General features: G+C 49.1%; 1 protein-coding gene across 1 annotated transcript in view; it reads right to left on the bottom strand.

Annotated features, from left to right (window-relative positions):
* KIF5C (kinesin family member 5C) overlaps positions 1–13,482 on the bottom strand; it is a 177,482-nt gene that overhangs the window by 16,408 nt on the left and 147,592 nt on the right. Inside the window, exons 22-25 of the mRNA XM_062186550.1 lie at positions 12,328–12,399; positions 9,812–9,916; positions 8,029–8,245; positions 6,816–6,929 (exon numbers count right to left, since the gene is read on the bottom strand). Coding sequence (XP_062042534.1) covers positions 6,823–6,929; positions 8,029–8,245; positions 9,812–9,916; positions 12,328–12,399 — 501 coding nt within the window. The 3' untranslated portion in view covers positions 6,816–6,822. The remainder of the gene's footprint in view (positions 1–6,815; positions 6,930–8,028; positions 8,246–9,811; positions 9,917–12,327; positions 12,400–13,482) is intronic.

The raw sequence follows: 13,482 nt of genomic DNA, 5'->3' as shown, positions 1-13,482 counted from the left end.
AAGTGCCCATAACACTCAGGACTGGGCCAGGCTGCAGTCAAGAGCCTGGAACCCTGGAACCCTGGAGCAGGACTCCAAGTACTTGAGTCATTATCTGCTGTCTCCCAGAGCGTGCATTAGCAGGAAGCTGGATCAGAAGTAGAGGTGGGACTCAAACCTAGGCAATCTGAACTGGGATGCAGGCATCCCAACAGGCAACTGAAGATGTTGGTACCAAACACCTGCCCCTTATCCTTTTGTTTTAGCTTCCACTGATGAGTGCCCAGTCACTTCTCAAAAGTCAGTGCTCTACCCATAGATATCTACTCAGTTAGATATGGATCTTCCCTACTAAGCAATTATAATCTACTGCTCCAGAGAGACTAAAAACTATTTTGTAACAACTATATGAATTAAAGGATGGGGCCAGTATTGTGGTCCAGCGAGTTAAGCTGCAGCCTGCAATGCCTGCACCCCATATAAGCTCAAGTTCAAGTCCCAGCTGCTCCACTTCCAACCCAGCTCCTTGCTAACGCACCTGGAAATGTAGTGGAAGATGGCCCAAGTACTTGGCCCCTGCCACCCACATGGGAAATTGGCTCAAACCTGGTCTTCAACCTGACTTCAACCTGGTCCAGCCCAGGCCATTCTGGCCATTTGGGGAGTGACCCAGTGGATGGAAGATCTCCTCTCTCCATCTTCTCTCTCTCTCTCTCTCTCTCTCTCTCTCCATGTGTGTGTGTGCGTGTGTGTAACTCTGCCTTTCAAATAAATAAACCTTTAAAAATAAATAAATAAACAGAGTATGATATTGTGATGTAATAAGAAAAATATGCTTGGTCTCTGTCTCTGGTTCCTGGGACACATAACACCCTTGGAATCTCTTAAGTGGTAAGAGTCTTTCTGTTTGCTAATGAGATAACTGAAGGCTGGCACCTGCTAGCCATAGCCTCAGGAAGAGGGCTGGTTGCCAGGAGAACCTACCATGTGATTAGAGGGTTGGAACTCTCAGACCTGCTCCACCCACCTCTGGGGGCTGAAGGCTGAGTGACTCGCAAGGACCAGTGATCACCCAAGCCTATGTAGAGAAGTCTCAGTAGAACCCTAAAGGACTGAGTTCAGGGAGCTCCTGGCCAGCCCAACACATAGGGGCACCCCTGCCCCGCACACCTGCTCTTCCAATGCATCTCTTCCATCTAGCTGTTCATCTCCACCTTTCTAATATCCTTTAAAATAAGTAAATAATTAGTGAGTAATAAAAATCAGTAAATAAGTAAATGAAAATAAGGCATTTCCCTGAGTTCTGTGAGCTGCTGTAGCAAATTACTGAGCCTGAAGAGGGAGTCATGGACATACAACTTACAGCCACTGGATCAGAAGGATAGGCCACAACTTGAAGCTTACTATTGGCATGTGGCTTTTTTTTTTAATATTTATTTATTTATTTCAGAGGCAGAGTTACAGAGAGGAAGAGACAGAGAAAGGTCTTCCATCCACTGATTCACTCCCCAAATGGATGCCACAGCTGGAGCTGGGCCAGTCTAAAGCCAGGGCCCAGGAGCTTCTTCCAGGTCTCCCACGTGGGTGCAGGGGCCCAAACACTTGGGCCATCTTCTACTGCTTTCCCAGGCCATTAGCAGGGAGCTGAATCGGAAGTGGAGCAGCCAGGACTCAAACTGTTGCCCATATGGAATGCCGGCACTGCAGGCGGAGGCTTAACCTACTACACCAAGGTGCCGGCCCCATAAATAACTCTTTAAAAAATAAATAAATCTTTTTAAAACTAGTATTGAATGGTGTATGAAAGTAGGAGGAATACTATGGCTTTTCCTATTTCTAATTAAGGAGAACATAAACAAGTATTATTGGCACCAACTGTGAGGTGCCAAGTTCTGCTCTGTACATCCTTATTAGCAGCTAACACATTCATTGAGCACGTGTTGCATGCCAGGCAACTTAGCAGAACCTCACTGAAGCCTCATATGGATGCCAATGATCCAGGAAAAGGTTCTCCCAATTTCACAGATGAGGAAACAGACTCTGAGGTTAAGCAATTTGAGGAAAATCAAAGATCTGGCACCCGAACCCTGGTGACTTGTGACATTGTAAGAAAAGTACCTACCTCCCATAGGAGCTGTATAGATTAATTAAGTGTATTGAGGTGCTCAAATTTCAGACAAAATAATCAAAACCACTCCTAGTGGCTGGCACCGTGGCACAGCGGGTAAAGCTGCCACCTATGGCACCGACATCCCATGTGGGCACCAGTTCAAGTTCCGGCTGTTCCACTTCTGATCCAGGTCCCTGCTAATATACCTGGAGAAGTAGCAGAAGATGGCCTAAGTGCTTGGGTCCCTGTATCCACATGGGGGACCAGGAGGAGGCTCTTGGCTCCAGGTTTCAGACCAGCCCAGCTCCAGCCATTGCAGCCATTTAGGTAATGAACCAGCAGATGGAAGATCTTTCTCTCTGTGTGTCTCTGCCTCTCTCTCTCTCTCTCTCTCTCTCTCTCTCTGTAACTCTGTCTTTCAAATAAAATAAATCTTAAAAAAAAAAAAAAACACTCCCAGCACTTGGAGTAAAATGGGGTAGGGGGCAGCCATTGTGGCGCAGCAGGTCAGCTCGCTGCTTGGGATATATACATCCCCTATTGGAGTGCCCAGTTCATGCCCCAGCTACTCCCATCCAGTTTCTTGCTATTGTGCATCCTGGGAAGCAGCAGATGATGGCGTAAGTCTTGGGTCCCTGCCACCCACATGGGAGGCCCAGGCTGAGTTCCAGGTTCTAGGCTTCAGCCTGGCCCAGTCCCAGCTTTTGAAGGCTTTGGGGGAATGAACCAGCAGATGGAAGATATGTCTATCTCTGTGTCTGCCTCTGTGCCTTTCAAATAAATAAACATTAAAAATAAGGAGGAAGAGAAGGAGAAGAAAAGAAATAGGCCAGCATTTGGCCTAGTTTGCCTAAGAAGCCCACGCCCCATATTGGAGTGCCTGGGTTCAATACCCAGGTCCGGCCCCTGACTCCAGCTTCCTGCTAATGCAGACCCTAAGAAGAAGCAGTGATGATAATTAGCTGGGTCCCTGCCACACATGTGGGAGACCTGGACTGAATTCCTGGCACCTCAGTCCCAGCTGCAGGGTCTGGCAGGCCTTGATCAGATCCCGTGAGGAGAGAGGCTGTCCACTGCACCACTTCTGAACCCAGGGTCCCTGAGCAGTGTATCTGTTAAGAACTTGCTGTGAGCAGACTCATAGAATGGCAGATGTCCTAAATAGCAATCTGGCCTCAGAATCAGCCCTTAAGGCATTCAGATCTGGCTGAAGAGCCCATGAGAGTATTTTAGGCATGGAAAGCCAAGACACTCTGGGAAAAAAAAAAAAAAAGAAGACCTAAATGAAAGATCTCTGCGAGTGAGATCCCAGTGGAAAGAACAGGGTCATCAAAGAAGGAGGTACCTTTCTCTGAAGGGAAGAGAGAACTCCCACTTTGACTATGACCCTGTCGGAATAAGATCGAAGTCGGCGAACTCAAAAGGCTTCCATAGCCTTGGCAACTCATGACTAGAGCCTAGGGAGATTACTGATGCCATAAACAAGAGTGTCAAATTGTTAAGTCAACAACAGGAGTCACTGTGTACTTACTTCTCATGTGGGATCTGTCCTTAATGTATTGTCCAATGTGAATTAATGCTATAACTATGTGAAGAGATAGATAGGTCTGGGCCTCTGAATTTACAAGGCCTAAAGCCCAACAGATTATTATCAAGCCCCTTCTATCAGGTTCTATTTGCCTCTCAATCAGAAAACTTAATTGTAGCTTAGACAGCACCTTTCTTAGCTCCTCTAATAATGACTCTGTCCTTTGTTCTAGGCCCTGTCTAGTGCACTTGGGCCTCATTCCTTTGTAATCATAACCTCTACTCTACCACCAATGGCTCTACTCCCAACCTGTGTGTACTGATGGTCCTCTTCCCCACTTAATGCTGTATAATTGTTCAAACCTGGTAAATGCCACTCTTAGGATCATTGGTTACTATCCTCACTCTGTCTTTTATGACCTTGTCTAAATATGATCAGAGTCGGTAAACTTGGAAGGCTTCCATAGCCTTGGCAACTCATGACGACAGCCTAGGATGGTTACTGGCGCCATAAACTAGAGTGTCAATTTGTTGGGTCAACAACAGGAGTCACTGTGCACTTGCTCCTCATGTGGGATCTCTGTCCTTAATGTGCTGTACATTGTGATTTGATGCTATAACTAGTACTCAAACAGTATGTTTCACTTTGTGTTTCTATGTGGGTGCAAACTGTTGCAATCTTTATACTAAATTGATCTTCTGTATATAAAGAGAATTGAAAATGAATCTTGATGCAAATGGAAGGGGAGAGGGAGCGGGAGAGGGGAGGGTTGCGGGTGGGAGGGAAGTTATGGGAGGGGGAAGCCATTGTAATCCATAAGCTGTACACTGGAAATTTATATTCATTAAATAAAAGTTTAAAAAAAAAAAAGAAAAAAAAAAGAAGATAGGAGGTAGAAAAAAAAAAAGTAGTGATACAGTAAACTCTTGGCCACAGAACAAGTGATTAAAAAGGATTAACAATGAAAAAAAAAAAAAGAAACAGTATTTTACACTTTGTGTTTCTGTGTGGGTGCAAACTGATGAAATCTTTACTTAATATATACTAAATCGATGTTCTGTATGTAAAGATAATTGAAAATGAATCTTGATGTGAATGGAATGGGAGAGGGAGAGGGAGCAGGAGATGGGAGGGGTGCGAGTGGGAGGAAAATTACCGGGGGGGGGGGGGAGCCATTGTAATCCATATACTGTACTTTGGAAATTTATATTTACTAAAAAAAAAAAAAAGAACTTGCTGTGAGCCAAGCACACACAGCTCCTCTGAGCTTTCAGCAAAGGAGATGGCACACACAGTGTGTCCAACCCAGTCTATTGTGTAGTGGGTGCTCAGTAAGTGCGGAGAATGCTAGTTGCCCACCCCAACGTCCAACATCCTCAGCTGATAAACATTGTTCTGGGGCAAGGATGGGCCATCCTGAAAGAAGACCTTTTCCAGGCTCCCTTGCAGAGGAGGCCATGGGCCTCAGTTCTGGCCAAAGGGGTGCAGGCAGTAGCATCAGCAGGGCTTCTGGGAACACCACTCGGGGGGAGCTGGTTCATCTGTGGGGAGGGGCTGCTGTTGCCTCTCTCCTGCTTCCTCTCTGGCTGCTACACTTGGAAGACAGGCAGGATGGCTGAAAGTACCCGTGCCATCCGGCGATGGATGCAGGCAGGCACTTGCTGAGGACAGTGAGCCTCAGGGTAAGAGGCAAAGTTCCTACCGTCACTGTGAAGCTCTCTTACCAGCCACATGGACAGCCCTCAGATCCTCCACATGCAGGAGAAATCCCCTTCCCAGCTGCCGAAGCCACAGTTCCTCAGCACAGTAGTCTTCCAGCATGGGTGGACATCAAAATCACCAGGCACTCGGCACAAAGACACAGGCCCACCTTTCAGGCTGAAGAAGCCTGGGCCTCTGGGTGCCAGGTGATGCTGATATTGCCAAAGTTTGAGAAGCACTGCTTCAGGCCTCTCTGCTCTAAGCTGCCCCATGAGATCTTATACTTCCCTGCAGGTGTTGACCCCAAGACAGACAACAGCCAAAGCAGTTTCCTAGCTTCTGAGGGGAAGCAGAGGTGGATCTGGATGAGTGGCCACCGCCACACCCTTTCCCATGCACACCACCTAAGCAGCTGCAGCAGACGCTGGTGGACACGCAGCCCACCTGGTCACGGCTGCCTGTCCAGGTCTCCAGTCCCAAGAATCTGCCCTGGGCACTGCCTGGGGTGGCGCTGTTGAACATCGACGACAGCCACCAAGGTGTCCCCTTGGGAGTTTTCAGCTGAGCCTCAACAATGAAGTTCTCAGCCTCAGAGGGCGAGGTGTGTGTGTGTGTGTGTGTGGCGGGGGTCCGGGGGAGGGGGAGGTCCAGCCTCCTGACATCTATCTGCCTTCTGGCCCAGCTGCAAAAACGACCAGATAAGGAACCACAGTGCTGGTGGGTTGCCCTTGGTCATGGCAGCTCCACCGCAGGCAAAGTCTCCCAGAAGGGCTGAAAGCCCAAGGACACGGTTGGGAGCCTCCCTCTCCCACCCACAAGTTCAAAGGCAGAGCCTTTCTAAACAAAGTACCCTGGCTACTTCTTGTCTGTCTGCCTGCCCAGCTGTGACCTCTTTATGTCAATCACAAAGGACAAGCTTTTGCTCTCTCCTTCCTCTCTTTCCAAAGCAAACCACTCTTTCCTTTTGCTGGCAGAGCAGTGTGAGTTGTAGGCCTAAAGCAGCACAAGTCTTTAAAGCCCCACGGCTGAGTTCAGACAGTTACAAAACTGAGACTTTGTCCTATCTGGCACTTTGATTACACTCAGTTCCTGAGACTTTAAGAAGCCCACTCATCTATCTGCTTCGGGCAGCCACAGTTGGCAAACAGGTATGACTCTCTAGGCTGCCAGCTGCAACGGGGAGTCCCTCAGACAATAGAAAGCCCAGGTGAGTCACTCAGCACACCTCCCCGAGCCCTGGCGCAGGGTCCCACCCACCCCAGGTGGCCTCAGTGAGAAGACCCCAGGCTCTAACGTTGAGGAGAGGGTGGGCCCAGGCCTGAGCACCTGGAACCCCCAAGGCCACTGCTGAAGTAGAGCTGAACTGTTGCTGTTAGAGAGACCCACGCATGCGGCTGCAATGTCCAGGCAGGGGCTCTGGGAAGGCAAGGAGGCTCTGCCTGCAGACCTACCCTGCTGCTGCCCACCAAGAGGCCAGCCCAGACTCCAGGGACTCACCTTGTGTTTATTTCTGGTAGTGAGCGGAGCCTGAAGAGCCGCCACCTCCCCCTCGAATGGCATGGACAGCCGTCGGAGACGAGGCTGGGTAGTGTCCAGGGCGGATGGGTTTGGCTAGATCAGGCGACAGAAGAGAAAACTCAGGAGGGGCTTACACAGCAACCAGGGACCCATAGGGGACGAATGTCACCCACGCCACAGTTCTCATCCACCAGCAGATCTTTCAGAAATGGGCCGTGCACCCTCCCATCAGGATAGCTGGAGAAGCCAGGCACCCAAAGAACCTACATCAATTATTTATTTTTAATTTGGGCTGAGAAAAATTAGAAACAAAGGCCTTGGAACTTTTTCTGAGGTAGGCCCTTGTGGATTTCACAGGGATCTGGGGAGCCCCTGAAACTGGACAGGAAGTTCTCTCTGTGTGGAGAGTGTACCCAGCTTCCAGTAGATTCTCAAGGGTATGAAATCAAAGAAATGCACTGAGCTAGTAATCTAAGGTCTGCTTTTAAAACTAGAAACACGAGGCTGGTTTCAACAGACCCGCACAGCACTATCTGATGTTAAGTAATATTACACATCATTGGCGATGTCTCAGTGAAACAAAATAACCCTCTTTAGGAAACATCTCTAAAATTCCTTTATGCCTACGGCTTCATCCTGGGAACTGTATCCCTCCATCCCTCTGTGGCAAAATGCCCAGGTAATGGAGGGGCTACAGCTCTGGGCCCCTGCAAGCCCTGGGGCCAGGCTGTAACCACCACACCCTGCTCACTGGTGCCAGCCCAGCTCTTTCCAGGGTATTTCCAAACCTGCTCTTGCAAGCTGATCTCCCCAAGGCTCCTGGCTACAGGAGGGCTCCTTAGCAGACCCACCTGGTACAGTACACAAGACGCCTTGCTGTATAAAAATCTGCACATTCCAGAAGTTTTAACCATGTACCTCTGACAGCCATAAAGCCTGATTGATCTTGGGAGAAGGGGAAAACCAGGCATCTGCGATCCTACTCTGGGATACCCCAGTGATCCCGGGGGCCTCAAAGCATGGAGCCGAGCACAGAAGCCAGACTACACCGCAGGCACAGGTTTTCGCCATACACAGGGACATAATCTTTCAGACATTCCACAGAGGGCCGGCACAGCATGGATCCTGCAGGGCCAGCCTCCCAGCTCCAGGACTCCAGGGCCCCCACGCACACGCACATGCGCACACGCACCTATCTGGGCCGAATGGGCTCTCCGGGCCATGTTCTTGGCGCGCACCGCCTCCTTGATGCGGTCCACCTCCTGTTGGTAGCGCTTGCGGTCCCGCATGGCGTTCTCCTTGGCCTCCTTCAGTGCGCTCTCCAGGGCCTTGACGCGCTCCGCTGTGGCGCGCAGCCGCTTCTCCAGCTTGGGCAGCTCACAGCGCAGGTCCGCGTTGTCTCGAACCAGCTGAGTGCAGACAGGGAGTCACTGGGGCAGCAAGGGCCAACCACACACGGAACAGCTAGAAACGGCCCTGTAGCTCAGCCACCACCACCCCAGCCAGGTCGGCTCTGGCAGTCCACAGGGCCATGGCTCAGTCAGTACTGGGAAAAAGCACTCCTGTAACCAAGGACCGCAGTCTGCTAAATACACAACTCCCAGGGTGCAAGGAACAGGGGGTAGAGTTGGGAGCCATTTCCAGGAACAGGAACATTCCCATTTTGAGCAGGATTTACTTCCTCTTTGGTTTGGGTGGGTGTGGGGGAGAAGAGCTATGGTGAGACAAATTACTGCTAGGACTTTAGAATGAGCCAGCTGAGAAATTTTAAGCACCCAGTGAAAATCGTGTGTTCTCGAGCTCTCTGGGGGCCTCCTTCCCTGCAGGACTCAGGGCCTACCCTGACATGTGGTTTGAACCCAGAGTTGCCACATATGCAGAGGCTAACCTCATAAGAAGCAGCAGGCTAGCCCTGGGCGAACAGTGAGCTCAAGGGGCAGCTCTGTTCATTTTCTGACCATCTGACCACCACAAAGCTTGGGTTTCTCACCTATCAAACGAGTCTACTACATAACAGGGCCCTTGTGGGAATCCAAGTGGATCAACTAGAGTTTTGAAAATCAGAAGGTGTGAGAAGGACAAACAGCGGGCTTCGGCTGGTTGCACCTGCTCTGTTTACCAGCTTCACTGCCTGGCAGACAGTGGGCTTTTGATAAACATTTGTTGAATTCATGAATAGGATAATAGGTTGCACAGCCCCACATCAAGTCGCCTGTCAGTTCCTACTTCCATATTTCTCATCAACTATTTGCTTGAATGACTTCAGCCATGCCAAACCTGCAGTCTTCCCTCTGGGGAAAATGCCATCATCAGTGCTGTTGAAGATCTAACAAATCAAAGAAAAACGGCATCCCCTCAGCCACTGAGCCAAATAGGTGGCTCGTTTCCACCACATCTTAAATTCTAATGCAGGAAAACAGTCAAGGACGTGGCAGCATACAGACAGGAAGGATGCAAGCCAAATGGCCTGCCTAGATCACCAGTGGGTTTGGACACAACTGTCGTCTGCTGCACTGGACACACGCCAGGCATGGCAAGGATCTAGGAGGACACCCAGGATCACCAGGAATAGGGCAACAGAACAGGGAGTGACTGTTCCAGTCCCATTTTACCCACCGTGGAACAAAACAAGTCACGTCCTCTCTGTAAAAATAAGAGACCTGAACCAGCTCAGCAATGTATACTTTACATTCTATAGAGAACTTTGAGGTCATGGGAGATACAAGCCAGTTGGGATCCAAGGTCGGAGGTGGAGGCAGGATGTTGGCTTCCTTCGAAGAGTGCACTTTCTATTGACAGGAAGTCACGAAGGGCTAAGAGATCTTCAAGGACCCCTCTAGCACTCACTTTGGTGATGTGCATATGTGGTCTCCTTGCCTTTAATACCAGAGCCTTCTCACTGCATTGCAACCAAACCTAGTAGGGCTTCCTTTCTCAAGAAGAGAAGCAGAGGGGAGCGGCCAGGACTCTCCTACCTGCTTGTGCACCTTGGTGAGCTGCTCCAGGTTGTTTTCCAGGAAGGAGATTTTCTGCTTCTGGGCAGCACTGCCCCCTCCATCATCGCTGTCCAGCTCCACACTCTGTGTCAACAGCAGTGGTCAGCGGCCAGCCCATCACACAGCCCACCCCCAGCCCCAGGACAATGTGGATGATGCATTTTAAACTTGCTTTTTAAAAAACAAATCCCCAATCCTACTAAAAGGTATCTTCAATGCAAAAATAAAGAAAAAGTTCCAAAAGCTAAACTCAACAAACTTGCCAATGAATGTCTTTGGTATCAAAAGTGTTATTCCTAATTTTTATAAGGCTGGATGTGATGAGTACCTTCAAATCTGCTTTTGAACATTGTAGGTTAATTGTCTTGAGTGAAAGACCTCTCTTATGCAGGTAGGTAGAGATTTTTCAAAAGAAAGCATTCCAAAACTCCTCAAGAAGAACCAGAGTGAAAAACATAAACCCAAGACTTAAATTTGATTTCAACCACCCCAATGAGATAACAAGTCCCCAAGCTTGTAAACAGTGTCTAGGGTGCCCTTGTGAATTCTCAGAGGCCTCTGTTTCTGCTATCAGCTCCCAAGTCTATGAAACTGTTTAGGTATCAATGTCAAGCCAGTGTCACAGCATCCAGGTGCTGGGTAAAGTCTTGAAACTTATCAGATCTTGAAACTAGTAAAAACACTGCACTCCCAGCCAACAGAGTGGCACAAATTAAACTGGGAGATACCAGTGTAGACACATCCTGGAATTCGAAAAGGACAACACAGGCTCACTTCATCAGACTGAGAAAAGACTACTCATCTGAGAGGCATCGGCTGGGTGAACATCTCCCACCTGCCCCCCTCCCAGCTAACGCGGGGTTCTCAGACTTCAGCCTGTATTAGAACACCCTGGAGAAGGTTGTGTTCAGACTCGGACTGCTGGGAGCCACCTCATTCTCAGATTCCGTGGATAGCAGGTGGAGTCTGAGGACCACAGATCTAAATCAGTGCCCAGCAGCTGCTGCTGGCCAGAGAACACACACAGAGACCCACTGGCCTAAAAGCAGGTTATTCCTAGAGAGTTTCTATAATGAAATCAGGCAAGCCTGACCTCAAGCTCTTAACCCTCCCTCGGGCCAGAGCCTCCTTATGGTCACTGCTGCCACCCCACCCTCAGTCCCGTCATCAGCTTGGTCAGGTGCCCTCTGCCTCTTGTCCCCCAGTCCATCACCTCTGCTTTGGCTTACCTCTCTAGGTCCCATGGTCATTAGTATTTTGATCATTACATACTTGCCTGACCACTAGCATTCTCTGCCTTCCTTTGGACTTTTATTTCCAGAGTTCTAAACTCAATAGAACATGCCCTCACAGGCCACACCAAAGCTCTCCCCTGTCCCCCAGCTGGACTCCCACACCACTGCCCAGAGACCCTTTCATTCATCCCAGTGAGTCCTGAGTCAGCTCTCATCTCCTTGGCTCCCCACTCTCCGCCTTGCCTCTCCGCTGAGGACCGAGGCGCCACGTTAACCGAGACGTTCCGAGGCATCAGAAGCCACACCCACACTGACTCGTGTTTCTCTGCAGTGCTCCCATCTCCATCATCCACTCCTCGCCTCCAGGAACACACACTCCTTCCCCAAGGCTAATCTACCCATCTGCACCTCCTCCTGTCCCTCTCAGACCTACCTCCTCTCTGTAACACCACCAACCTCATTCCCTGGGCTCGCTTATCCAGGACGGTACGCACACACACCAACACATGTACACACACACCATCCTGCAACATGGCTCCCTGCAACCCCGACACACTCGGCGCATGGCCCACAGCGCCTCACTCAACACTTCTGGACACTGTGAAAGAGTCACTGTCTCCCTGTACCCCTTCCTCAAACCTCTGCCAGCCGCTGTGGGGAGGTCACATTGCAGAGTCTCCGTGGGGAGCTCACAGAAGGACCAGAGCAGCTCATAGTATGAGGTCCTACAGACCTGAATTGCACACCTACCTCTGGCTCTTGCGAGTGGTACAGTCTTCAGTGAGTTATTGACCCTCTGAGCCTATCTTCCACAAGTGCAAAAACAGGAACCCTGAGCCGCCCTTCTGTGCATGCAGGGATAAGCACGACCGAGCAGGTATCATGGACTCTGGCCGAGCACCTCGTGGGCTGCAGACGGCCTGACTTCTCCACACTTCAGGGCCATGCTGTCTGACCAGACTGCCCTGAACATGCCCATATCCACAGCCCTGGCTTTCACACAGGAGGGGCCAGAAAATGTATGTTCACTCGAAATGGGAGACAGCATCAGAATTTCCTTTTATTAAGAAATCAGATGGGAAAATGTTCCCAAGTATTTTTTTGCCTGCAGCACATTCTTTTAATAACATTCTTGGCATGAAGTAATTAATTTTTAAGCACAACCAGCCCCAATTTAAGCAAGTGATATTTCAACTGAAAATGATTCTTCGTAGCCATCTTTTATTCTTCTCAGCCCCACTTGCACAGAAGAGAACTCACTTTTTTAACTCGGGTCGTCAGATCCTGGACAAAGAGCTTGCGGAGGTTATGGAGAGTCTGCAGTTCTCGAGACTGGAAGAGAAGAGTTTCAGAGGTACCTCAGTGACTGTGACACATCTGGCCGGGATCATTAACTCTCCACTGCTTTCCAAGCCCACATCAATGCCAGTGGTGCCCCCGCACTTGCTGCCCTCGCCCACCACACCATGTTCACCCCTGGACCTGCTGTCTCACTTCACCAGCAGCACCAAGTGCAGAGACAGGGAACCCAGACCGAGAACTGAAACAAAGCACAAAGCCCGTCTGTTTGTTGTGTCCTCAGGAACACATTTTCTTCCTAACCACAGAAATTCCAATGTTTTCCTGCAAAGATTCCTAGAGGGCTATGTGGTCTTATCCAGCTGGATTCCTTTTTCCTTTTTATTTATCATGTAAACACGTCACACATAGGGTCTTCAAAACGTTCATGGAAAATATGTATTATGAAAAAATATGGCTGGATTTCAAAATTTTTGCATCACAATAAACCTGTTTTATAACTCCATTTCCTGTAAACTTTCTGAAGTCCCTTTGTATGATACAGACAGGTTTGAATGAAAGTTAACCCCAATTCCCCTCCACCCCCACTGAAGGTGATGTCCCATGTGGCTGCACCTGGTCTGGCCCAAGTCCCTGGGCCCACTGGTTCCATGTCACAAGTCTCTGGGTGGGCATTTCACGGGCTCTCCACCCGGGTGGCCCCAAGCAAGTCACCAGACTTTCCAGGCTCCAGTTTTCTGATTCATGTCATGAGGATAAAAATAATGGTTGCCTCACAGTTGCGGTCAAGATTAAATGAGATGACACACATAGCCAGTGCTCAACAAACATCACGCATATTAATTTATCAATGCATCATCTCTCATGTCATAAAAACCATTTCTTCCTTAGACTTTTAGCAGTTGCTTGTTTTTGTTATAACTTTTATTGTATTGAACTGTAGGGGCATTTTTATGTTTCACTTTGGATTATTTTTCTGAAAATGAACCCTTAGAAATTGGACTGCTTAGACAAGGGCCTGAGCCAGATCTGGTGATAGTCATTAATAAGACCAGAATGTTCATTTCCTTGTAATCAAGTCTCCCTGCTTTTACTACAGAAGATATGTTAGACCCT

Source organism: Lepus europaeus, chromosome 1 (genome assembly GCF_033115175.1).
Source record: "Lepus europaeus isolate LE1 chromosome 1, mLepTim1.pri, whole genome shotgun sequence".
Classification (NCBI taxonomy): Eukaryota; Metazoa; Chordata; class Mammalia; order Lagomorpha; family Leporidae; genus Lepus; species Lepus europaeus.
This window is presented reverse-complemented; position numbering and strand designations above follow the sequence as displayed.